Source organism: Poecilia reticulata, chromosome 20, assembly GCF_904066995.2.
Source record: "Poecilia reticulata chromosome 20, P_reticulata-male-v2, whole genome shotgun sequence".
In the NCBI taxonomy this organism is placed as follows: Eukaryota; Metazoa; Chordata; class Actinopteri; order Cyprinodontiformes; family Poeciliidae; genus Poecilia; species Poecilia reticulata.
In genome coordinates this window covers 5,572,918-5,600,107 of record NC_088849.1, presented here as the reverse complement: position 1 = coordinate 5,600,107, position 27,190 = coordinate 5,572,918, and the positions used below count along the sequence as shown (strand labels likewise).

General features: G+C 42.3%; 2 protein-coding genes across 2 annotated transcripts; both read right to left on the bottom strand.

Annotated features, from left to right (window-relative positions):
* Positions 1–75: 75 nt before the first annotated feature.
* On the bottom strand, positions 76–22,089 carry LOC145549364 (armadillo repeat-containing protein gudu-like). Its single transcript, XM_081601533.1, has 9 exons — positions 21,905–22,089; positions 21,261–21,387; positions 10,823–10,881; positions 8,994–9,108; positions 6,332–6,520; positions 5,934–6,155; positions 1,797–2,009; positions 1,324–1,386; positions 76–1,216 (listed from the first exon to the last, which is right to left on the bottom strand). Exons 2-7 carry the CDS (start codon positions 21,360–21,362, stop codon positions 1,929–1,931), a joined length of 768 nt encoding a protein of 255 aa, XP_081457659.1. The 5' UTR covers positions 21,363–21,387; positions 21,905–22,089; the 3' UTR covers positions 76–1,216; positions 1,324–1,386; positions 1,797–1,928.
* Positions 21,975–27,190, bottom strand: LOC103461211 (outer dynein arm-docking complex subunit 2-like). The gene is made up of 6 exons (XM_081601534.1): positions 27,105–27,190; positions 25,170–25,397; positions 24,389–24,456; positions 23,964–24,104; positions 23,693–23,799; positions 21,975–22,089 (listed from the first exon to the last, which is right to left on the bottom strand). The coding sequence occupies exons 2-4, from the start codon at positions 25,310–25,312 to the stop codon at positions 24,043–24,045; spliced, it is 273 nt and encodes a 90-aa protein (XP_081457660.1). The 5' UTR covers positions 25,313–25,397; positions 27,105–27,190; the 3' UTR covers positions 21,975–22,089; positions 23,693–23,799; positions 23,964–24,042.

Below are 27,190 nucleotides of genomic sequence, written 5' to 3'. Positions count from 1 at the left end.
AGAAGGCACTCTACCCTTTTCCAGCAAAGGGTACTTGCAAACCCAAGATCCCCAGATACTTTCCTGACTTTCCTTCAGATGATTTATTATAGTTCAGTTACAAACTGTTTCTTGTTTCTTCCATGTGGTTTTTATTTCTTTTGTTGTACATTCCAACTTCCAAATCATGGTGTTGACAGTTTTCTGTCCTGATCTTCAGACGTCTTCTTTAGTCTCTGTGTGTTTTCAGTTTTAAAATCTCCTCTTTCTGCTGCTACTTCCTCCAAACTCTAGACCCAGCTGACTGGAAACAACCAACATGTTCTTGGTGCAAATCCTTCCTGGAGTCGTGATTTAAAATCCTTTGAGCTGACAGATGTCTCGTGGGGATCATCAGTCTTTCATCACTGAGTGATTCCATCATTTCTTTCTGCCGTATTTCATCTGATTGGTTGTTTTGTCCATAATTCATCCTGATGGCAAACAGAAGCTGAGCTATTGGACCACATTAAGTATGACAATGTGATGTCATATGTTGCCGTTTCTACCTCGGGTTGTTTAGCAGTCATAGGAGAGTCTGATGGATCAGAACCTAGAACATCATAACAGAACCAGCTTCTCCAGAGCTGATGTACCCTGAACGTCAAGCTAACTGCTTTGTTTCCAGGTAAACTCCACATGTTACTTTGTTCAGAGTTGAAAAATCTTTAGGACTTTTTCGTCACAGCACTTCAAGTAGCAGTAACCATCCATCTTGTTGTATTGATTCTGTAATTTTCCCTCGGAGTTTCTGTCTTCACCAGTTTGTGATGTTTTGTAGAGGAAGTTCCATTTTCACATGAAACCAGCGATCTCAGCCACTCTTCCCTCATCATGCTCTTCCAGTGACCCCTGCAAGCAGCTGCTGGTGCTTAGACTTCAAAGAGATATGAAGATCTCAGCCACATATTTTCTATGTTTTACTAATTTTCTGTTCTTGCATGCAGCACATATTGATGAAAATCCCTTTAAACTTTGTTACAGCGACTGAGGTGGAGAGCCCAGCATCTCGGAGCTTAGTGGGTCCAGGACAGCAGAGGAGGATCAGAGGAGGATCCATGATTGAAGCCAACAGTTTGCTATGGAGGGGCTGTGGAGCCCGACCCAGACTGTTTCTAATAAACAGAACCAGAAGACGAGCCCAGATCAGCAGCAATGATAACCACTCACACATCCCAAGAAATATAATGTCTGCAAGCTGGAAGAACAGAAAGAGATGGGATTAGTGAAGGAATCTGCAACAGAAACAAAAAGAACAAGTTTAAGAAAAAACCTGGGCAGCTTTTCTGTTGTTCTCTAACTCACTGGGATTTTTTGTAGCTGCTGCTGACTGAAAGCAACATTAGTGTGTTGGGACACAGATGATTCCTGCAGGCCAAAATGAGTTTAAATTTTACTGACTGAAAAAATGAGCTGCTTAATAAAATAGATTTGACAGTTTCTAATAAACGTTAAAACTAAAAATGGAATCAAAGGGAGGAAGCTGTGGAAGCACAACACACTGCTGTTCTACAGATATTTCTTGGCACTTTTCTCAGTTGTAGCTAAATTCTTGTTTAAACTTCATGAAGTCAAACAATATTCAAATTAGAATATAACTTTTTTTTAAGAAGCGCATTTATACATAGAATACATATTCTAGATTTGATTTTAATAAAGATACATTTTACAAAACAGCAGTGCATATTGTTCCTTCAATAAAAAACTACAAATTCTTTTACTCAAATGCACAAACAAAACCAGATCACATTTCCAGTAAAATCAAATGAACAGCTTACCGGTACTCCTTTTTAAATCCAAGTCCTTTTTCCCATGAGTTTGATCAGTTTGCCTCTGAAACGCTTCTTTAGTGACCGCTTCATGTCTTCTTCAGCTCTGTTGTAAAACCAGCCAAGTGACTGGTGCATTCCTTATACTGCTGCTGATTTGACCGGAATGCTTTCAGCTGCTGAGACCTGCTGCAGAGTGGCACAGTGTGCACAAATCTGCACCTAAAAGCAGATCAGTGCAACATTTCTTCTCCACTGTTGCTAACAAAATGACATTGATGACCTATTATTACTGAATGCTATTTAGACTCAGTGTGTTCAACAGAACCAAAGTGTTTTCTTGCATTTTTATAAATGCTGCATTGCAGCTTTGGGTCTGTTCATATAAGTACACATGGATATAAACTATGGCAGCAGACTGAGCTCCCAGAAGCAGATGTGGCTGTTTAGATATTGTGGTCTCCTCTGGATCACTTAACAAAAGCAGAGACGGGGGCTCCAAAGTGTTTCACTTTTAAAACACATTTGGCAAAAGAAGAATCAAAAATAATCTTTTATTTTGATCATCATAGATTCCAGACTGTAGGAGAGCAAGAGAAGGGTTTGTTTGGATGAACTTATGATGATGTCATTGATAGAAACAAGAAGGTCAAGATGAAAGTTTCCAGGTAAACAGAAGCAAGAGGATAAATAAAGGCACTCTCATCATCACAGGTTGACTTTTCATCTGAGTCTCCTCTCAGATTTTCTGATGGAGCAGATCTGAAACACTTGGAGCTTTTTGCAACATTTCCTCTTTCATCAAAAGAAACATTTAAAACCGTGTGCAGTAAGTTTTTCTATAGGACACATGATAATGTCACTATTTTTATATCTGAAGGAAACAGGTGGGTGTAACCATAGCAACAACAGCGTCAATTCTGCATGATCATCTCTGACAGACGGCAGCAAGAACCTTCACTCTTTGGTCCATGTGGTTCAGAGTGATTTGGATGTTTTTTAAGCTGAAACAAAAGTTACATTCAAAAACATGCTTTAAAAATGTCCCTGCAGAAACAGACTCTTCATTGTCTTCAGCTTTCAATCAGACATCAGCTGAGTCTGTGTCCAACAAGATGAGCTGCAACTTAAACATAAGTTAAATTCTGTCTGATCTCCACCAGCTGATCAGGTTCTCTACATGTTACATGAACTCTCCACATTAATGAGGATAACCAGCAGACTGAGGGGCAGAGAGAAAACATTCCTATGAATTTCAACACAAAGATAAACAGAGACAGAAAAACAAAGGAAAGATGGACAGCCTGAGTCCAATTCAACGGAGAAACTAACATCCTTCTTCCCTACTAGAATCACATCAGTTTGGGGACGAAGGTGAGCAGCAGACCAACATGTCAGATCCTCTTCGTAAACTCGAGATGAGAATTATTTATGACACATTTAGCAGGATTATTATCCCCTTCATCAGAGCCCCAGCAGCACATTTCCCTCCAGCAGCTCCAGAAAACATGCATCTCCCTAAACAAGGCTCTTTAGTGAAAAACAGGATGCCTGAGAAGTGCCAGGGCTGCTTTATTTGCCAGCCTCGTGGCGTGTTATTCAGACGGGGCCAAATAAGGTCTCCTGAACAGCAAAGCTAGGCTAAGATAAGCACGTCTCTCTTTGCAGCCTTTCTTCCAGCTCCATCTCTCCCTCCCAGCTGGGATCTCTGGGAATATAATCCAGCATTTGTTACACATTCCCTGACTGAAGGAACATCAACACTTGCTCAGCGTTTGAAAACTGCAGCAGGAGTTCTGAAGATGTTTCCAGGGAGTCCAGAGAGCTCCCCTTCCCAGCTTCCCCATGTTTTACACTCAACTGTGGAGGCAAACAGGACAGACAGACGGCTGTGTTCAGCCGGGTCGAGGGGAACTTGGTGCAGAAGTCCAGGTAAACAACATTCCCTGCAGCCTCCAGCCAGCCACAGATGCTGAGCTGCTTTTTCTGGGTCTCCAAAGAGGAAAAGGAGGGAAAGTTTCAGGCTGAACCCAGAGTCTGTTAGAGCTGAACAACAAGAGGGACAGAAGCTTCAGTCAAAGGCTCTGAGACGTTCCCCTCTTTGGATTTAAATTATGGTGGTCCTAGTAAAGGTGGAGCCACAGCTCCTGTATCATCTGCTCAGCACAGCCACAAGCTGAAAATATGTTTTGTACAAACTAAAAGGAAACCTGTGAGGCTGAATCTCCAGGTACTCCTGGTTCCTCTTTTGGCTCATTTGATCAAATCTCCAGAAGAACAAAACATGAGAGAAGAATTAGATGAAAACACACCGTGCCAGGGTGAGAGGTGAACTCAGAGCAACTAAAGAGCAAACGTTTTTCTCATTTAGATTAGTAAAATCCTAAAATACACACCAGGACCTGGCAAAAGCTACACTCTGGAAAACGTGAAAATGACCAATAATTACTGTTTGCATTTAGTAATTTTCAGCAATTTCCTTCACAAAGCTTTGCTTATGAAAGAGGCTGTTTAACACAAGCAGCTGTCTGAATCCGTCTGAATGGATGTATGGCTTCAGCAAACAATTCCCAGAACTTTGGAGGCAACATACAGGCCAGGAGGAAGGCAGCTTGATTTGATACACAACACAAAACGAGGCTCATCCAGAGGAAAGTGGGAGATCCTGAGAGCGAACATTAAGATCAATCCTAGAGGCTAGTTACTCTCTTAGGTGTTTTGGTTGGAGTGCATTACCCTGTGAGAAGCAGCTCCAGCATTTCTGGTTGTTTTCATTATTTATCCAACAGAAAAAGAAAAAAATATGATTTCACTAAATCATGAAGTCCAAAGTTGGAGCAACACACTCAGTTGTGGAGACGGACAAACTCCCACACCATGTGTTTTCTCTGGACTCAGACAGGTTGGTATCAGCATCCCTGTTCAGAAGAGCTGAGATGAAGTTCAATCTGACCAATGAGGCGATCTGTGTTGTGTTTCCATGTCTGACATTCAGATAAACTGCTGAGCTGCTGCAGCTACAAGAACTTTGGTGATTTAAGCTCTTTAAAGTCCAAAAATACCTCATGGCAAAGTGTTGTAACTGTGAACTGCAACATTAATAACAAGCACATGCACACACACACACACCCACACCCACACTAAAAAGGAGGAGTGTTTCACACTACTATAGACACATAAAGGAATGGTCCAGTTTTTGCTGCAGATCAAACTCTAAACACATTTGATTTCAGCAGCTTTTGTAAACTGGGTTGAACTTGTTGAGGTTCAGTTCAGCTGAACCATCATGGCTGCTGCTTCTGGGTTCAAGTAAACCAGTTTAATGAACATGGGAACATCTGGCTCCAGCTGCAGAACCAGCTCCGAGTTTAGAGTCCAGTTGGTACTGGGAGGCCGTTTCACACACTTGTGGTCACAGATGGATTTTTATGTGGTAGTTTTTCTGTAAAACCTCATTTAATGAAAGGATCAGACAGAAAAGGTTTTACCAACATGCTGAAACATTAACATTTTATCCTTCATAACAAGCCTTCAGTCACAGCATCGTCTTAACGTTCAATCTGTTTTACTGTGAGACACAAATAGAGTGTGTGGAGTTGAGCAGGAAAATACAGAACGAGCTCCTAGTTGGAAGACATGATGGCCTCAATGAAAAGGCTGGTGGATGTAACCAACTGAGGAAAATAAACAGAACCATGGATGGGTTTCAGCTCTCAGCCGTTTCTCCATCAGTCCTTGGTCTGAAACTTATTGCTGCTGCATTCTGACCTGAGGTCCAGCAACAGTCCTTAGCAACAGTTGCCCCCAGCTACAGTCCTTTGCCTTGTGCTGCAATGGCATCTAGGGTCCAGTGCAGGGTTGGCACTTAGCACACACTGAGCTGTTTGCTTTTCTCAATTCCCATGATGGCTGGAAAGTGGAGACTTGTTTCCACCGACTGTTTCTGCTCCATCGGTCAAAGGCTCTGAAAATAGTCTCGGCCTCTCAAAGTTTATTACTCTGTGTTTTTCACACATCACTGAAACAAGGGCGGCACGAGACCAAAGCACATTTTCCTCAATGCAGCTATGCTAAAATTAGCCTCAAGACTGTGAAACAGACTGGAAACTGGAAGTAAGCAACAAATAAGGAGGAAGCCCAACTGACCTGGACGACTCCTTCCTTATGCATGGTGATGATGTTGTTGGGGTCTTTGGACAGTTGGTACAGGGCCATGGTTGTGTTAAGGAGGAGTGAACTGTCGTTCGACTCCAGGTAATGAACCATAGGGCCAACGGCTTTATGTTCACCAAAGCATGCCCTATTGGAGCTCCATGTGCAGCAGTGGCCGATGGCATCAGCCAGGTGGCAGCGAAGTCTGACATCAGTCTGCAGTGAGGAGAACAGGAAGAAATATTTGACCAACAACATCCTCCAGGTCAGCTGATATCTGAAGAAACTGGAAGCAAAACACCAACTAAACCTCAACCTGACTGTAAAACAGACAGAATCTTGGTATTCAGACAGTACAAGCTGTTTTGTTGTCAGTAGTGACATGTTCTTACTGTGCTAGTCAACCCAGCCAGCAGTGGGACAGCTCCGCGATCAGAGAGGACGCCCAGGATCTCCTTGTCTTTGGCTAGTTTAGCGATGACGGCACAAATGCTCGTCAGCACCTCGTTGCTTTGTGACTTCAGTAACTGAATGATCAGCTTCAGTCCACCGATCAGGAAGAGAACCATTTCCCCGGCGTCCTGCAGTCACAGAGACACACATTAGCTGCTGCTCAGTGAAGGTCAACACAGGAGACGATGCCATGGAGGGACAGTAATGTGGAAAAGGAGAGGAGGGCAGGTTAAGTTGATCACATTTAGGAAGTCTGGATGAAGAACTGGAATTAGTCCAAGCCTATCCTGTAGTTTGTTTGGTTTGTTGAGTTTTCCTTCCTATATCTTAACTTGTCCCAATGATTCTGAAACTGGATTTGCAGATTTAAAGCAACATGTAAACTTTGTTCCACAGTGAGGACTCTGTGCCCTCCAGGTTTGAGTTCCTGGTACCAGCTGGTACCACAAGACTCTGAACCACTTGTGGTGAGATTCCTACCAAACAGAGTGAACCACAGAGGAAGAGAGGCTGCTTTCAGCAGAACTTGGAGCAGCAGGCTGCTGTTTAAAAACTCAACAGACCATATCACTGCCATAGAAGAACACATGAAGGTGGTTCAGTCTGTAATGTTCAGGGCTTTTAAGATGCAGATGAAATGTCTTTCAAAGCATTAATTTTGGACGACTAAATGGAAAACAAAGTCGACTGAAGTCAAGTCTGTTTCAACATCGTCTGTATGTCAGCAGCTGATACATGGTTCTGTGGTCCTGAATCAATCAAATTTGTAAATTTTTCTGGTTAAATCAAGCAACTTGATGAAATTCAGCAAAGATAAAAAGCAGAAGCTGATTTGCAGTTTGGCTTGTCAACTCCTGAGGGAGAACTGGATGTACTTCAGTGTTCTCCCCTCCACCAGGGAGCTCAGAGCTGGGATCAGGAGTCAGTGCAGTGTATGGGCCCTGTGATGCCATGCCAGAGGATGAGGCGTGTGCACAGTGCAGACCAGTGAGGGAGCTGCCAAGGCCACAGACCCCTGACACACAGGAAGCTTTTCCTCAGGAATACTGATGATGGCTGGCTGGGAGTCCCTGCGACAGAGGAAGCTCTCTCAAGCCACCAGCTGCCACAGACTACCCAGAATCCCTTTCATGCCCCGGACGGGCCCCCAGTTCTTAATGCTGCTGCATTAAGACGCTGCACTTGGAAAGACATTTGTTGCTAACCTCCCCCTCCACTCTTACTCAGGATGAAATGAAATAGAAAACACATTATCTGTTGTGTTTGATATGAAGCTGAGATCAGAAGAACGCTCTGAGGCTCTTCTCTGGACCAATCAGACTTCTAGGACTTGCACTGCTCACATGCAAAGGAAAAATTAACCGAGCATCTAAATGTGCTTCTGCAACCAGGCAGATTATTGACACACCTCATCATGTGGAACTGAGAGGTATCTGTTTACTTGATTGGAAGGACCTGCTGCTTTGTAGTTTGGTTCACTTTACTGAATAAAATCAGTTCCAGTTAATAACGTACAGTTGGTGTAGCTCCTGTAGATATCTGTGTACGCAGAGCAGCAACATCACTGCATGAAGTATTAGAACAATGCATTTATACTACTGTTCTGTCATAAATTTACAACCAATCTGCCAACTCAAACATTTTGGGTTTTCATCTAAACAAAGACGGCAGTAAAGCAGTTGGATCAGGTTCAGCTCGTCACTGCCTTGTCCGCAAAAACAAAAAGAAACTGTCTTTATGAAGCTCCCTCAAAACTGGAACGCAGATGTCCAAATAACACCTGTTGTTGAGAAGAGAAGGGTAAAACCATAACCTTGCTAATGTGTTTATGATTATTGATACCGACTGAGCGGGTCGGATCGCTCTGTTCTGATTGAATGTCTTAAAATTTTTCATGATTTCACTTCTGATGTAACAAAACAGCTCCATATAAACTGAGCTAATGTCTGACAAATTATTTTCCAGCAGATGGTCTGGCCTTTATATTGTAGACACAGATATATTGTAACATGCAGTGTTAATGTCAGTTATAGTGATGTCTAAATGCAGGTAAGATCTTTTGTTTTCATGACAGAAAATCGACCAACAAAAGCTCTTAATGTTGAAGTAATCACCAGCAGCTAAAATGATATAAGCAGCATTTATGGTCATGTAGCTGTTCCAGTTTCATAGTGTTTTTATTGTAGAAGTGGCTTCACAGAAGCTGCATGGTCCACCATCTCTCAGCATGTTGAGGGAAGATATTCAGGAAGGAAATCAGACCCACAGGATATTACAGACTTTCTCTCAGTCTGTTCCTCACTTCATCAATCCCAGTGTGCCAAGGAAGCTCCTCTGCTTCATATTAGCCCAGGGTTCATGTAAGCCTCTGCTGACACAGCTCTGCCTCTGCTGACCTCCCGGCAGAAGCAGCAGCTTGAGAGACAAGCTGGGTGACAGAAACAGGCTCCTGCCTTCTGACTGAGACAAGCCTTTAATGTGAAAATGTATGATTGATGAATGTGTGGACCAGATGATTTAAGAGGCAAACATTCTGCCTAGATGAGGAACAATGATGGACTTCATGTCTCCCAGATCTACAAAAACGTATCTTTACTTTACCTTTGCATTCTCGATGTACGGACAAATGGCCCATGCAGCACTAGCCTGAACTTCTGCTTTGAGGTTCTTTAGCAGTGACCACACCAGGCGGACTCCATCAAGCTGGTCAATGATTCTGAGGCAAACACAGAGAATCGTTTCATTTTAGAATCAAATTAAAGTGAAGATTTGGCTCCAGTGAGTGAAGTTTTCTGAAGCAGCAGTTTGATTTCATTTCATTTACATGACTGGTTTCAAACTGGAGTTGATTCTGAGAGGTCAAAGATTTACACCACAGACCCTCCATTGTCTGCTATAAAAACATGGAACATGTTCCCCATGTTTGCTTCAACTAACAAAACCCACACTGATGCCGTCATAATGACCTAAACGCTCCCTAATCACAGTGTCTTCATGTCTGAAATGAGTGGACGCTCATCAGGGATGTCCTCTGCTCCATCAGTCTTCCTTCTTCACAGAAATCAGTCCAGAAGGATCAGAACATCAGACTCCAGTCAGCAGGGCCTCTTCAGTCCAGGACCAAAAATTAAAGTGAAGCTTCATATCATCCTCCAAAACGGCTCCATCTTCCCATGGTGCAGATAGGAAATGGATTTCAATGAAGCTGCAGCCGACAGTGACGGATTAGAGGGGAGACCACAAACCTTGAAGGCATTAAAATCCGTCTTCACTCTTGTTCTTTCACTGGACTCATTGGAGGAAGTGTGATGTCATTAACCACACACTGGTGGAGAATGAAAACAAACCGGAAGATTTGATGGAAAACTGGGAAGTGATCATGGCCCTGATTCAGGATCATGATGAGAGAAGAACTGTGGTGATCAGCAGAAGGTTTGATCTGAGAACAAAAACTTTGTTGGTAACATGATGTCCAGCAGGGACAAACATGTTGCAGCTGATTGGGTTTTATCACACATCATCATTTTTGTCAGTTCTGGTTTGGAATAAATATCTACTGTGAGTTATGCTAATTGCTCTGCAAACGACTCAACATGTATGGAAACAAGCCACCGGGCCCAACATCCAGACAAAGGTTGTTTGAATAAGAGATGTTGACAGATGGAGGCTGACAGACTGGAAGAGCTGCTGTAAAAATGTAGAACATGGAGAACATGATGATCTGATGTCTGATCATCTCTGGTTGTAACAAGTTTACCACAGTCAGCAGCTTTATTTAGACAGGCTTCATTTTTAGAGTCGTACCACAGCAGAAGCAGCTAACTAACACCATAAACTCACAGGTTCAGTGATATTTCTGCCCAGTGATAATTAAGGCAGCTCTTATAGCCTGGAAAAGGTTTATAAAAGCAATGAGGCACAGATGGAAGCTCCATGATGCTTGAGGTTAAATGAAGAGAGAAAGTCACCGCTCTAGACTGCGTCTCTGGGTTTTCCAGCTGTGGAGTTTTGGACAGGGCAGGGCTTTAGGCACGTTAGTCTGAGCAGCTCAGCGACCGCATGGCTATAGTAAAACACTGAGAATGAAACCACAACCATATTTAACACAGCAGCTACAATAAACAAAGCTTTTAAAATCGGTCATTGGGCTAGGGATGAAAGAGACGCCTACCTGCACAGTTCCCAATGGAAACTACAGGAATCTTTCTGAGCAGCAGCCCAAGACAGGTTAATGAGGCTGTGTTTACATCCTACAATTGGTCTCATTTCCTTGTAAAAACACATGACATCAATAAACAGCCAGGAGTGAGTTTGGGCTGATTCACTGATTAGTGGAAATAAGCCACTAATCACATTTTAACAGGTGCTTCATGGACCTACTGTAAATATAAGCAGAGCATGAAACATTGAAAAGGAAGAGATAAACTTACACCACATTGTCCCTGTCTGTGGCACAAGCTCCCGCCTTTGCTACATTTACAAGCAGAGCCTGGTTAAATGACACAGAGCAGATGTTGGATCAATAAAACAGGGAGTTTGAACAGGAACTGCAGGAAGAACCAATGTTATATACCTAGTTTGTTCCATTGAGCAGATTAATGAGAGCCCTCATGCCCCCACCGTTGCAGATGATGGACTTGTTAGCTGGTATCTGAGCAAACTGTCCCAGAGCTCCCACTACATTGACCAGAACCTCTTCAGGCTGTTCAGTCAGCAGACCAATCAGGATCTGGTGCCCTCAATCAGAACCCTCTGGTGCACAGTTCATTTCTCTGGCTGTTTTTATTCCCAGTTACGGTTGCTGGCATCGTAGCTTGTAAGTTATTGTAGATGGCTAAGGTCATTTGGTTCTGGGCAGGGTCCACTGAACCACAGCCTCTTCTTCAGAGTGAAAACATTGCTAATGAACAGAGGAGCTGCCAATGTTAACTTTAGTCCAGTTCAGCATCGTGAACATCAATGGTCTTCCTCCATCATCTGAGGTATCATCTGCAGCTCACTACCCTACAATGATCTTGTTTTGATAAATCAACACTGTGTCATGTCTATTTCTGTCAGGTCCTGCTGAGGAAATTGTTTTCTGGCAGGAGTAACTTGACACAAAGCTGCCTGAAGCAGATCCAACTGAAAACACAGGCCTCTACATGGCTGGAGGCTCATAAAGCATGTTAGAGCAGACAGGAACCACAGAGGAGCTTCTGTGTGAGCAACACATTGTTATCTTCAGTCTTTTCTTCACCAATTCATCATTATAGAGAATTAATTTTCTACTGTGATGACTATGAGCTTCACAGAAGGTCCAGGTGATATTAAGACATTTCAGAAACTCTGAGATCTCCAGCAACGACCACAGAAACCTGACAATCATTAAATCAATGAGGAATATAATAAACAGATCAATCTATCAGAGCAGAGACCAACATGGGGGAACGCTGAGCTGCAGTCGGATAAAGAGAAGAATCATTTAAAGAGGAGATTATGTTCTGCTCATGGTCGGCCTGCAGCAGAACTAAGATGGAAGGAAGCCTGGATCTGGAAGCAAACTTCACAATCTTGACCCAAACGTTGCTGCTCTGGCAAACACACTCCAAGACTTGGCAGTCTCCACTTTCCACTGCAAACTTATTGCCTCAGCCTTTTGTTAAAGCCTTTTACAGCATTTCTGTGTGTCTATAACACCTCTGTCCACAGACCCAAGAGGCCACATCTGGACACAGCTAAAAATCTGAACTAAATGTTTCACTGTTTCTCAGTCCTCAGATTTTATTCAGCCTTGTCCTTGGTTCAGTGGGAGGCCTTTAAAAAGTACAAACTGTGACAATGTGCTTTTTACACATTTATGTTTCAGGACATCAATCATTTCTCAATTCATTCATTAAATCAGTGAAGGTTTAACATTTGCTGCTACTTGTCTCAAGTCCACATGACCTCCATAAATCAGCCACCAAAGTAAGACTGAATCCTGTCTGCAGGAAGATGAATTTAACTTAATCAAAGACAGAAAATCTCAGACTGCTCCAGTAATTACAGCAGCCTAAAATCTTCCAAAAGGATTTTCTCTTCACTTGTCAGCCTATGATAGATTCTGAAAAGAGGGTAGGGTCTTAAAACCTTGCTTGATTATCTGCCTCTTTTTCCTGACAGTGATGCTTTAACTTCACTCAGATTCTGATCAGAGACTCAATAATCCTGAGAGAACAAAAACAAATCCACTGACATGTTTCAGTGAACATTAACATCTGCACAGCATCATGCTGGTTTCCTTTCAAAAAGTCAGCCATGTTAGCAAACAGTCCAAAACAACAACATGTGACAGTGAAACTCTACAAGATGAGAGCGCTTTTATTCTGTAAGGTTGTTAAAATGCTGCACCTACCTTCAGTGATTGGTTCAATTCAGTACAAGGGAAAGCAAAGTGTTCTTACCATTTCTAACTGAGTTGTTATTAAATGTGACAACGATTGCTTAAAGCATCATAATAATCATTCCTATTAGAGTTATTATTAGTAATAGGGTAACTATTTTACCTAGCAACAATGCGACAGGATTATGTTTGGAGGAGTGTGTGTGTTCCGGCTCTGAGTGTATTAAGCTGCCACATTTTATAACAAGCTGCTTCATCATCATCATTACCAAGTTGGGATGGCTTAACATGGACTTTAACTGGTCCATGTTAAGCCACTTGGTCAGTTCTGATCCAGGAAGTAATGACAGATCCTTCTCAGAGCTGCTGAGAACTTTTCTTCTTACTTTCAGAGCTTTACAGCAGTTTTGAGCCAAACGTTATTTTAGATTAAGAAAAATGTTTTTTCAACATTTCACCTCAGCTGAAACCTTCAGATTCATATTTGTTTTCATAAAATATTTAAAGGACAACAGAAGAAGATGCAGATTGATTAATGTGTTTCTATTGCATTAAATCACTGCACGTGGGTTCCTCATTTCACTCTCAGTCACCCTGAAGAAGAAAATAAATATGGATCAGTCAGTCTGTCAAGGCCTCAGTAGTGGAATGTTAAGGGCTGCCAGGACTCAGCCTGACGGTTTGATTTATTTTAGAGGCAAAATTACTGACTTAAAACTCATTTGACACTAAAGTCCAAGTCAGGAACCATTCCAACCATCCCAAGTAACATTTCAATAAATCTAGCCTTACATGACTAATGATTAAAGGTCCCATCAGCTCTCTAACATTAAAAATGTCTCCAGGCTGATTTCCCTGTGATCCCGACTGGTGCAGTTCTAACGGGCCTTAAATGACATGACTGAAGCCTGTAAAGTCTGCACATCTGCCTGATCCATTGTTAATGGAGGAAAAGTCTGAAATCTAAAAGTAAACACATCAAAGATCAGAGCTGATAGAATCTGAACAAAATCTGAACATTTTACACCAATAATCTCTAACTGCATAAACAGAGAAAGGATCTGACAGAGGAGAGTAGAAACAGTGACACAGTGAGTCGTGACTAAGTGACAGCTGCATATAAAACTCACATATGAACTGATGGCACAGAGCTGCAGCAGGCTAAACCTCCTGTTCTGGATCCATTGTGTTAATTCTTTACATACTGAGCAACTGCTGTGAAGCACATCAGCTCAGCAAGCACAGGCTCCAAAGGTTATTGGCACACGGGGATAAAATGTCTAATTCTTATTAAACCTCTTTGACACAGTAATGTATCAAATGTTGCTCCAGTGAGCAGGTAGAAATTTGTTCAAGTCACTCTGATCAGTTATTCCCCCCAAAAAATATCACAAAAAGAAAGGCAGAGAGCATGTGTTCTATATGTCTAACATGGTGTTTTAACATGTGTCTCCATGACTCCAGGTGGGACAATAAATAGTAAAGTTCTGTGCATACATAGCTACGTTCTCCATGCTGATTGAACACTTCCAAATGGCCCCGGTGGCAGCAGCCAGGAGCTGCTTGTTTTCTGCTTTAGAGAGCAGTGACACCAGAGGCTGCAGGCCTTGGTGGCGGCGGACCAGATCCCGGGTCAGTTTGTCCTCTGCACACTGTGAAGCAAACGAGGTCTGAGAGAGATCTGGAGTCTGGCTCTATTCAGTAGCACAGAGATCAGGTGTTTGTATCAATGATATGCAGGAGGGGCTTTGTTTCTCGACTGGCCTGGGAACATCTTGAGATTCCCTTGGAGAAGCTGGGCCAAGTGGCTGGGGAGAGGGAAGTCTGAGCTTCCAGAAGAAAATGGACGGATGTAAATGTAGGACAGTGCTATAAATATGTCAGCGCATGTCACCAAAATGTTAGATTTGTTCTTTGGGTTGTGGAAGTTGGTAAAGTGTGTCCGTTGAAGAACGCCGTACTTGTCGTCTGTCACTGTGCGCTGGCAGTACAAGGTAAGCAATACTGACCACCAGCTCCTCACTGTAGCGAAATATTACTTTTAATGTGCAAGTAGTTAATTTTGTATCATTTTGTCTTTTTTAATTTATGCTGTATCTGTATACAAAAAAAATAACTGCGTTAATGAGACTTATGTTGACACGCAGTATTTGCTGTGAATTCTGAAGGCGAAGCCGCTGCGCTGTCGGGTGGTCCGAATAAACAGTCTGAACCACAATCTCAACCGCCGTGTTTATCTGATTCTTCAAGTTTCCCTTCCGACAACAACTCACTAAAGAAAACACGATGTAAAGTGTAAGGAAAAGCGAGGTATCATCTCACACGGACAGGGTTACATAAAGATCAATCATTTTCAAACAGGCTCATCAGTGGAGACCTATATCCACAATCTCAGTTGTGTGATCAGATCTTCTTCACAGAGCAGTTCTCTGACACTGCAGGACAACAGGAACATGTGTTCTCCATATCGTGAAGCTAAAACCTAAATGTGAACCATTTGTCCATTAACAGCAGTGGATCTACTGCTTCCTTTGTCTCCTCCATTCTAACTCTTCAAAGGATTTGCTGGGTCAGCTTCATACCTTGTAAAAACAAGAAAAAATGTGATGTTCAGTAGCGATAGCTGGGAAATCAGAAAACAGATCATATGTTTTCATTTTCAGATGCTTTGGTCTGGAGGGATTGTCGACATTCTTTAAAACATCGACACCATCTGAAGTCTCTTATGATGAAGGATTTCTGACTTTCCTTTAGCAGGACCAGAGCAGATGCTCCAAGACAAAATCATTCAACCATAGAAGAAATTATTCAAACCAATGTAAAGTGTTTAAAAACTGCATCAATGCTTTCTTCGTCCTCAAGTGTTAACTGTGATTTATTTAACAATCTTTGTTTACTGAGCTATAACAAACAGTAATAACCTCTGTAGCCCCCATGGTATTACAACATGGTGGCTATAGAAGATCTATTGAAAGTTTAATGAATATCACAAAATGAAAGAATCTTCTTGGAGGTCACTCTGTAGTGATCTTTGAGGAAATGCACACGGGCAAAGGAAACAGCATTACCATGAGTTGGTACCGAGGTTCTGAAGGAGTTGACACCCAGAGAGAGTAAAAGTATCCAGGATAAAGTCTCTAGAGCTGTTAAAATACACCTAAATAAAGCGGAAGATGTCAGTATAAAGGCTGCACAGTGGCACACAGCTGGTAGCTTTGTTGACTTGCAGCAAGAAAGTCCTGGTTTTCTGCATGTTCTCCCTGAGCATGTCAGGTACCACAAAGACATGACTGTAAGATGGATTCATCTCTCTAAATTCTCCTTAGATGTGGGTGTGTGTGCATGATAGTCACAACCCCACAAGCGTGTTGGGTAATGGATGGATGTGAGCCTCATGAGGATTCCTTTAACATGTTGCTGATCCTCTCCCTGCAGGTTTCTCTGCCTGAGCTGCTAACAGCAGAAGCCTCCACGTGGCTGAATGAAGGTCTTCTTGTAATCGGGTTCCTCTGCAGCTGCAGCTGGGATTCTGCAGACACAGTCTGACCTGCTGCAGCTTCAGGCCAATAAATCACAGCACTAAGGATGTGGAGCAGGAACGAGGGGAGCAGCACTGCCAGTGAAGCACTGGTAACCTTTTATGCAATGCTTTTCTGCACGTGACCTGGACATGTTGCTAGAAGGAGTGAACATCTGTGTTAAGTGTGGTGCTCTGATTTGCAGCGTTGGGTTGGTGCAGATGAATGCAGGTCGCTGACAGAGCTTTGTAGATCTTAATGTCAGACAGGAAACCTGGCAGAGTTTGAACTGATGAGGACAGATCAGTGTTCAAACTGCAGGTTCAGAGTGAAGATCACCCAGTAACAAGAACAATCCAGGATCTAGATGCTCCATAGGAAGGATGCTGGTAGAACTGGACAGAATGAATGATTACTGGATGTCCAATAAAAAAAAAGCTGAATCACTTAATATTCATCAGTGTCATAAAAGGAGTAAACATTTTATGGTTAACTCCTAAAAGGTTAGATCTTGATCTAGATCTAGATTTTTGACTAGATCTTTATTCTATTCAAAGACCTGGTCTTTGAATAGAATAAAGATCTAATCAGGTCTTTGAGTTGACAAATGCTTTGTTCACAAAAAGAAAATTATGTCATCATTAAAGAATACATAATTATTAGAAAAAATAAAACAAACCATCAGATGTTAGAGGACAACATGAGGAGACAGAAATGAGCATCTGGTGAGAAAACCTGCTGCTACTGACTGCTTTATGGATCAGTTTTATTGCAGCAATCAGTCATGAAGATCTAAGAACAATGCAGCAGTTCTGCTTCTGGCCAGCAGAGGGAGGAAACCTTAATGAGGACACAGCTTGTAGCAATCAGCTATTGTTAAATTCATTAGTGTAATGAACATCTCTGTTGATATTTAAACAAGTTTAACATCATCTTCCAAAAATATCTCTAGTTTTATCAGCTCAGTTTCTTTCTGCAATAATTAGACTGATGCTTTAAAATCTAGCATTAGTTCTACCTGCTGCATCCTTCCTGTTAAAATAAATCTGTTTATAACAGGGATGATGAAACGAAGCTTGTACTTTAATACTGATGCGTTAGAAACTGGAGAGTGAAGTGAGAATTATGTAAAACAAAAACATGAATTCATGTTTGTCAGAAATTGACTTCAGTTTGCATTCTGGATGTTGTGAGAATCAACATGAGTCTCATAGAGGAACAAGTCTGTAGCCGTCCAGGTAGAAAACCTAACACTTCAGGACCCTGAGCAAATATCCCCACATAAACATCATTAAAACATCAAACAGATCATGCATGTGTCACTGTGTGAAAGTGTTTAACTCCCTAAACAACAAGCAGCAGTCTGTGGTGTGAGAGGGAAAAGATCTGCTCCTAAAATAAAAACATATATTTTTTATTTGTTTTATTTATGGTGATTATATTATGAAATGACTGCAGATCTAAGGTCATAAATAACTGCACTGTGGAGTATCCAGACAGAAAGAAAGCAGGGACATGCTGTTTAGTTACATGCATCTTTCTGTTGCAGGAAAACACAAAACCCTAAAGCCATCAGCACAATCCTGATGTCAAACTTTAAAATATACTGCATAGTGTGTTGATTTTATCTGAATGTTGCCTTTTTCATATCACTTCCATCTTTTTGTTCCCCTTTTGGAAAGAGTAAATGCCTACTTTTAGACAGGGAATTTCCTTCCATTATTTTCTATTTTCTTCTCAACAGCAGAAATTTCCACAAAACATTTTCTCGACTGAAGTGAGAAGAATCTTATTTAGCAACAAGCTCTGGAAGTCACAAGGGGATCATTTCAGAAAATCACAAACTGCTTCCTGAACATCAAGCCCTTCAGTATCACTAAGATTATTGAGCTATGATGATATTCTACTGCTGAAGAATGAGGGAATTAAGGAGATCATTTGCTAATGTGTGGTTTTCGTCCTGGTCGTGGAACACTGGACCAGCTCTACACCCTCAGCGGGGTCCTGGAGGGTGCATGGGAGTTCGCCCAACCAGTCTACATGTGTTTTGTGGACTTGGAGAAGGCATTCGACCGTGTCCCTCGGGGAGCCCTGTGGGGGGTACTCCGGGAGTATGGGGTACCGGGCCCTTTGATACGGGCTGTCAGGTCCCTGTATGACCGGTGTCAGAGTCTGGTCCGCATTGCCGGCAGTAAGTCGGGCTCGTTTCCGGTGAGAGTTGGACTCCGCCAAGGCTGCCCTTTGTCACGATTCTGTTCATTACTTTTATGGACAGAATTTCTAGGCGCAGCCGAGGTGTTGAGGGGATCAGTTTTGGTGGCCTTAGGATCGCATCTCTGCTTTTTGCGGATGATGTGGTCCTGTTGGCTTCATCGGAACGTGATCTGCAGCTCTCACTGGAGCGGTTCGCAGCCGAGTGTGAAGCGGCCGGGATGAGGCTCAGTGCCTCCAAATCCGAGGCCATGGTCTTGAGCCGGAAAAGGGTAGAGTGCCTTCTCCGGGTCAGGGGGGTCGCCCTGCCTCAAGTGGAGGAGTTTAAGTATCTGGGGATCTTGTTCACGAATGAGGGAAGAAGGGAGCGGGAGATCGACAGGCGGATTGGGGGAGCGTCTACTGTGAAGCGGGCGCTGTACCGGTCCGTCGTGGTGAAGAGAGAGCTGAGCCAAAAAGCGAAGCTCTCGATTTACCGGTCGATCTACGTTCCCACCCTCATCTATGGTCATGAGCTTTGGGTCATGACCGAAAGAACGAGATCACGGGTACAAGCGGCCGAAATGGGTTTCCTCCGCAGGGTGGCTGGGCTCTCCCTTAGAGATAGGGTGAGAAGCTCAGTCATCCGGGAGGGACTCAGAGTAGAGCCGCTGCTCCTCCACGTCGAGAGGAGCCAGTTGAGGTGGCTCGGGCATCTGGTAAGGATGCCTCCTGGACGCCTCCCTGGTGAGGTGTTCCGGGCACGTCCCACCGGGAGGAGGCCTCGGGGAAGACCCAGGGCACGCTGGAGGGATTACGTCTCTCGGCTGGCCTGGGAACGCCTTGGGATTCCCCCGGAGGAGCTGGAAGAAGTGGCTGGGGAGAGGGAAGTCTGGGCCTCCCTTCTGAAGCTGCTGCACCCGCGACCCGACCCCGGATAAGCGGAAGAAAATGGATGGATGGATGGATGGATGGATGGATTTCCTAATGTAGTCTGTTTGAATGATCCTGTCTAGATTAGGGCTGCAACTAACAGTTATTTTAGTAAGTGGTTATTCTATAGATTATTCTGATGATTAAATGTATTTAAAAAACATTTTATTGCCTGAAATACAACAACACTGCATCCCTTTACGCTACACTAAAGGTAAATACTTCTACCATCAACCCTCAGCCCTTTCTATTTGACATACCATTAATACAGTGTAAGGCTAATCTGTTGATTATTTTTTGGATTAATAGTTGGATAACTAAAAGTGTTGAGTAGGAGTTCCTTCTTTTGTTTTTCTAAAGAATTTGAACCATATGAGACTGAAACCCTGGGAGTAGAACTCTGGGTAAAACATATTTACAGAAATCTTAAATATCTTAAATGGAAAATGTATATGTTTTGTACAGTGTTGGCTTTTTTATTGCTCTGATAATCTGGCCATGGCCTTCCTACGCAAGTCCACTCGATTCTAATCGAGTTCAGGGCTCCGTCTGGACTTTCTCCAATTAAAGTGGATTTCTCTGGTAGAATTTCTACAGGGCCAATCAGTGAACAAAAGGAAAAGTCGTGAAAGATGACATCCATTTTCTGCGCTGCAGAATTGTAGCACGGCTGTAGTTTTAGCAATGGCAGCATAGGAAGTGAACAAAGCTGTTCAATCCATGTCTGCCACGCATCAAAATACTGGATTAACATTAACAACAGCCTTTTTGTTAATAACATGGCTCGTCTTCCACTTTCTAACAGCTTCTGTGGCCCTGTTCTGGAATTTGCTTTATGATGTACAAACGATGTTGAAAAAACAACTAGGTTCCTTTATCAGGTACAGGGTTATTTTAGATCAAACAGAACAAAGTTGAGAGAGCCTTGGTTTTCACCAGCATTTCTGGCCTTCCCTTCTTCATTTTTTGTGAATTTGTTTCCATCACCACTTCTGCTGCAGCTGCCACAAGTAAACATTGCTGTAGTTGTCGGAGTTACAAGTTTCATCACTTCTGCTGCATTCATTTAACAAAACACAAGCTTCCTTTTTCTAGTTTTTGTGATTATGTAAACTGGGAATTTTTCATCTATGGAGCAAAAACCTTTCCTTCTAGACCCAAGCACTCTGCATGGTCGAACTGAACTGCTAAAGTGAGAAATCAGTTCTAACTGTTGCAGGTGCGTGACGAAAACTGTGTCATTTTGTTTTCGTTCTCATCCTCATGTCATCCATCCTTCTTGTCACAACCTCCCTGGTGAACTGTTCACCCACCTCTCTATGCAAACCTATCGTGCGATTGGTCTGAATTTCACAGGTGTTTTTATTTGTGTGTAAAACTGTGCTACTCTACCTCCATGGCTCATGCTGAGCAACCATGAGCCTATATTCTGACTATCTGTGCAAGGTAGGACGGATTGTCGGGTAACACAGATGGTTACAACGCTGATTTTAGTCAGAGAGCAGATTTTGAGGAGCAATTGTCCAAGGGAGTGATGAATTGTGTACTAAAATGTACAACTCTGCCATTTGTTCCATTTTCTTCAAATCGTGAGAAATTCAATTAGGCTTTCCAGCCCATCAATTATTATATCCTCCTCCAAACTTGTGAACTCGTAATAGTCGTTCCTCTCTGCAATAACTGCTGTGATTACTGTGTTGCAAGTCACGCATGTGTAACACCATGGCGTATACTGCAGTGGGAGAGGGAGTTTGGCTGGGTGTGCCTTGTGGACTGTGAAAAGCCTTTGCAAATGAACATCAAACAAATGCCGACAGTTCAACCAAGCTGGGCCCTTGAGAAAGATAATAATCTTGAACTTACCTTCTCAGGAATGTTGTGAGTCCAGGTGAAGATGATGCAAAGTCCACCCTTCATCATGGTCTTGGTTTTGGATCCCAGTCGTTTCCTCTCTGCAGAGGTCATCAAGAGCTCCTCTTTCTCGGCTGCACTGCAATAATTTAAAGTAGTAGTCTTTATGACTGCTTCTATTTTTTTTTATCATCATCATTATTTAACAACCTCAGACAAAGCTGGTACTTTTTAGCCACTGAGATCCTTTCAACTTGAGCCAGTTTCTCCTCCAGTGTGTCCACTTATCAAAAGCTCCAGCTGCAACAGCTCAGCTCTTTCTAGATCTATTTATCAGTCAGAGACCAGATGTGATCGCTGGGTTTTTTTCACAACTTCTCTTGGTTTGGTGTCTGTAATTGGGCAGACAGGGTTCCCACACTGTGAAGTCTTTATTAACTCCGATCACTGAGCCATCAGGAATATTACCACTGATATTCATAAAGCATCCAATCATCTCTTCATAAAGTGTGACTGCTGGCAGGCAGATGTGGAGAGAGCTCGGCATCCTTCTGCTCCAAAGCTCCTCTGCACTAACAGAGGGATCACTGCCTTGCTCTCTTCATGGTAGTCTGGTCAGATTTAAAGCCACTTTTCTTACATCACTTCTCACTTACCCACATATAGTCAGCACACCAAGATTCCTCCATCTCTGACATGGTTCACGTTTCTTCCTGCCGTACAGAGCTCGCTGTAGATTCTCCCACTCTCGTTCTTCAGGTGTTTTAGGTTGGGCTTGTTCTTTTTCATAAACCACGTGTGCAAGATGAATACTCCTACGAGGTTTCTGTTCTACAAAATACTGATGGTGACAGAAAAAGACAGAGGCTAAAAATAAATCTTCATGGAATAAATCTGTAAAATATGTCTGTAAAACTGCAAATGTTACTTATTAAACACAAATGGTCAGTTTGATTCCTGCTACTTGTAAAGATGTGCTCTGAATATTGTCCCAACCAACATCAGAGTTTAGTTAGGTTTCATTGTTGGACAAAAGGATATTAATGTCTAACAAAGTGTTGTCATGTCAGTCCAAGAAGAGTGAAATGAAAACAGAGCAGTTATTAGAGGCAAACGAGAAACCCTGGATTCCCATAAAATCCCTTGTGAACAATCTGCAGGCCTGCATCAAGACTGGGTCTTTACTGAGAAACTGGACCAAAAGAACACGTTCCCAAAGCTTTCCAAAGCACAAATCCCTCTTTATTCATTAAATGACATCAAACGTCTCCCATTCATCAGAATCCAGCTAAAAGCTTCCAGCTCAGTCTGAACTGAGCTGCTGTTCTTCAGGTCTGGTTCTGGTTCTGGAGGATTTGAAGCTCTAACAGCAAACTTTACAGTCCCTGTCTGAATGGAGAGCAGGTCACAGTTTAATCACAGACACCTGCTTCTGCAGGAACAGCTCAGACGCTGATTGGCTGTTAGGAGCTGCACATTATTAAGGGCAGGGAAAGAAATGAACATGTACATCTGCAGGTTGGGTTCACCATCAGCTGGAGCCAAGCACGGCCCATCGTCTCTCATTAAACACAAAGTGACTCGCTACTGGAAACATACAAGTTAATTCACCCAACCACAGACTAACAGGCAGACTTTATTAGGCTAACCAAGATTCTGTAATTCTCTTATATGTGAAATGGACAAGAGCCATGTGTTTGCTGAAGGGAACACTCCCTAGAATAAAATCAAACTCTGTTCCAGATGCTTTTAAAACACTGTAAGTGAGAGTGATGTTGGAGAGTTTTGAGCACTAAAACCCATTTTATTGGTAGGTGTCCCATCGTCCCCTCTGGGATCCTCTGGGATCCTCTAATCCAGCACTGCTGGTTAAACTGGTTCAACAACAAACAGACATGTTCGGAGATCAGCTGCTGGTGTCTCTGGCTGCTGCTTTGTGGGTTTGAGCTTCTGCTTTGCCATCAGGGGAGGGAGCTGCAATGATGCAACTTTGTTTCCTCAATTAGACCCTGAAGAGAGCCTGTCCATAAGAATGACTGTGATTCCTAAATATCTCCCAGATATGGTGCTTGTTGTTCCATTTCACTAGAATCATCAGCAAACAACTGCTTTAAAATATCCTGCAGAGATGAAAACCTAAACTAACAGGACAGTGAGCTGTATGGATCAAAGCAATGAAGGAATCTAAGGGGAACAGATCCAGACAATGATTTGTTGAGAGTATTTGAATTGATGCTGCTGGAGAGCAGAATGACATGGAAACTTGTGCTGCTGCATGCTTTGCTTTCAGTTAGACAACAAGCATCTGCAGACTTAAGACTCTGTAAACCAGAATCTGTCAGATAGAATGACCTCCATGTTGGCTCCAGCTGCACAATATTAATATTTTCACTATGGAAAAGCCAGCATTCCTGTTAACAGTGAAATGTGAAGAAGATTTCAACCTGATGTGTATCTCACTGACTTCAGCAGCCTCTTCCCTCCTTCAGTGCAGTATTGTCTCAAGAACCCCACTTCCTCCTCCACTGCGGTGGGTAAAAGCTTGACTTGTCTGGAGTCAAAATGTAGAAAGATAAACACAGATCAAAGATCTTATCTGATTCAGTCATGGTACCATCTTTTATCATGCTGTCTGTGTCTGTCAGACAGAAACAGGCTGCAGTACAATTTCAGAAACACGAAGATGTGTCCAAGTAGAGAGAGAGAGGTACTCACTTTGCTATTTCTCCAACAAACTTGTTGAGGATCTTTTCATCAGTGTTTTTGAGCAGGATAAACAGCTTGACTCTGACGTCTAACTCCAGAGCTGAGAGGTCTTCCTCTGACCAACAATCTTAACCATGAGGTCTCTATTTTCTGCACACAGAACAGATCATATTTACAGTCACACACAAACAATGATAGTTATTATTTTACATAAATTTATTTCCAGAGCCCAGGGAATCAGTTCCACCTTCTTTTCTCAGACATATACTGTCCATATTACCATCTCTGTCTCTAGTGCTAAAGTAAAAAGTCATCAATGAAAAAGTGCCAAAGACAACATAACTGGATTCTTTCAGAGTGTCAGCAGGAACACAGACAAATGAGATCAGGTGGTGATGGAGGAACGCTGGACAGCTTAGGATGGAAACAGTTACCTTGTAGACACGCTTGGACCTCATGACGCTTCCTGTCATCTGCCAGATGCAGCAGTTTAGAGAGCTGGCTGAAGGTACGAACAGAAATAGAAGGTGGAAAGAACTGCAACAGTGGCTTCCCCTCACTGTCTTTTTCACGGGACTGTACAGCTGTCCCACCTCTACAAACTATTTTAATTGAACACAGAAAACTTAAAAAGTTCAAAATAAAAAGTAACAGAGTGTTGTTTTTATATCCCATCACTGCACGGGAATTAAAAGCAAAAAATAAAATAAATAACAGGGTCAACTAAAATGTTGGAGAAATTAGGCAAAACTTCAACTGGCACACAAAAAAAGACATTAATGGCTTTCACCTAAAAAAAAATATGGAAATAAAAAGTGAAAAATGAAAAGTTGACTTGATTATGCTTAATTTAACTTGACACACAGGCATGTAGCTGCCTTGCCTCTTGCTCCAAAACACTGGAAATAATGTTTAATCTGTTTGTAGCATTTCTCCACTACACACCTCGGAGGTTCAGTTTCAATTACACAATAAAAGCAGATCAGAACATCTGATTATATAAAAATGGAACCTTCTATGTTTCACTGAAGATGAAAAATAAATTAATTGCAACAAACTAAGCTATTCAACTGAATACAGTCTGAATTGCTGCAGCAGAGCCCAGGAAAACAAACTTTCTGAGATTGTGTTGACACTAAGAGACAGAGTGATGACAACCTGCCTCAGTGAGACAGATAATAGTGAGAGCAGCAGCCAGTTCATCATTAGACCAACCTGATGTCTTCTTTGAAATCAGATTTCGCTAAAGTGGTGTTCCACTGAAGTGGCTCCTCAAACACATGTTCTGCCTCCTGCGGGTGTTTGGAACCTAAATTCCCCAACAAGTCCAGGATTTCCTTATACCTGGTCAGTTGCATGGACTCCAAACTGTCTGTGCTCGTACCGGTGTTCTGGAGCTGGTCCACTAGGCCGCCCTGGTCAGTATCAGCCCAATAGCGCCTCCTGAAGTTCAAAAGTAGAACAAATTGGAGGAAAAACTTAACTGTCGCTTCAGTTCAGTGTGGTTCCTGAAGAAAAAACTTCAAGCAGAGCAGTGGTGGAGAAAGTACTCAAAAAATTTACTTAAGTAAAAGTACAAATACACAGACAAAAGTGTACTCAAGTAAAAGCAAAACTACCACATTAACATTTGTACTTAAGTAAGAGTACTAGCTTTTAAACATACTTAAGTATTAAAAGTAAAAGTACTTGCTGAATGCATTACCTAATCCTTAATACAATATCATTAAGTGAACCGATCGTATTTAGTTTTAATAAATTAGAAATGTACCATTTTAATGAACAATGCCACAGATAAAGCATGTTTTTATTGTTTACTCTGTAACATAGTTTAGACTTAGATATGTGATTCTATGCATCATAATTCCACGGATGGAAACATCTCGTCTCCTGTCCTAACACAGCATGAACTTCATTTTTTTGCCACAAGTGGCATTTATTTTTTAAAGAAATCCAACAGAAAGGGGATGGAAAGAAGGTGGGTGGGAGAGGACAGGCAACCAAGGAGCCATGTAGCAGAGTTGTAGTCAAGACCACCAACCCAAGACCAGCACCCTGCGCTATGTGACACAAAAAAATCAACTTTTACCCATCAAAATTACTTCTCAAATTGAACTGAAAGATTCACCTTCCCATTAAAAAATCTAGATATTAAATACTTAGAGTTGAAATAAATTTAATCAGTAAAGATCCGTCCAGAAGAATCGGATCGTTCCTGAATGCCATATTACTATATTGCACTTTGGTCACAGCGTTGTCCCATATTTGCGACACCTCAGTCAAAACCTCCACACAATAATTCAGCGCACGAGTGACAACTGTTTTTCATCGCAGATGCAACATGTGTCTCTGTACAGCTAGCATCACGTCCACAGAGCTTACCTTTCTTTAAGCTTTCTTTTTAAAGTGACGCTAAAAGTTGGACGAAGTCCCCACCGTCTGTGAAAGCGAAGCGCTGCTGATTTTACATGTCGCCATATCAATTTATGCAGCGCGATTATATTACTGACATTAGACAGACAGCTTCTCCGCTCAGAGGAAACCATTGCGCATGTCTGGAGCTCCGCGTGCGAGTAAAGGTGGAGCCGATGGGTGACAACAGACATTAAGTCACGGTATTGCTTGGATTTTACGGCGCCACCTTAAATCCCTGAACTTCACATTTTAAAGGACAAAAAGAGCAGCGCGACTTGGATGTAACGAGTAACGCGACAGTTTTGTAGAAATGTAGTGAAGTAGAAAGTACAGATACTTACTGTAAAATGTAGTGGAGTAAAAGTAGAAAGTATCCATTATTAAATCTACTTAAGTAAAGTACAGATACACGAAAATTGTACTTAAGTAAGTAACGAAGTACTTGTATAACTACTTCCCACCACTGAAGCAGAGGAAATTGACATAAATAGTTGTCTCTTGGTTTTACCAGTCTTGTATAGCAAATAAAATAACACGAGCGGCAGCTACGAGCGGAGCAGCTAGTAGCCATACTCTCGCTAAGCTCACAGTTTAGACACAGAAAGCAGCTGAAGCTCAACTATCGTTGAACAAACTTAGTTATTCAGCCGAAGGCAGTTTGAACACAGCGAAGTGCTAGAAACTAGTTATTGTCCATGGTAAAAGTGTTTTAATATCATTAAAATATAACATTACCGTAATTTAACAAGGTGGTTCGGTAGAATCGTCAGCAGGTGACAATAATTAATGGTTACCAGGGAAACCAAGCTGGTCAGGGAAAC

What these genes read in the sequence shown, in the direction of transcription:
- LOC145549364 (XM_081601533.1), bottom strand. Translation starts at nt 21,362, where the DNA reads ATGACCTCTGCAGAGAGGAAACGACTGGGATCCAAAACCAAGACCATG. An exon ending in CTCACAACATTCCTGAGAAG is followed by an intron (nt 10,882 to 21,260) that starts GTAAGTTCAAGA and finishes TCATTTAACCAG; the next exon opens with GCTCTGCTTGTAAATGTAGC. An exon ending in ACAGACAGGGACAATGTGGT is followed by an intron (nt 9,109 to 10,822) that starts GTAAGTTTATCT and finishes TGTTTGCCTCAG; the next exon opens with AATCATTGACCAGCTTGATG.
- LOC103461211 (XM_081601534.1), bottom strand. Translation starts at nt 25,312, where the DNA reads ATGCAACTGACCAGGTATAAGGAAATCCTGGACTTGTTGGGGAATTTA. An exon ending in GATTTCAAAGAAGACATCAG is followed by an intron (nt 24,457 to 25,169) that starts GTTGGTCTAATG and finishes TCGTACCTTCAG; the next exon opens with CCAGCTCTCTAAACTGCTGC. An exon ending in GGTCCAAGCGTGTCTACAAG is followed by an intron (nt 24,105 to 24,388) that starts GTAACTGTTTCC and finishes TTCTGTGTGCAG; the next exon opens with AAAATAGAGACCTCATGGTT.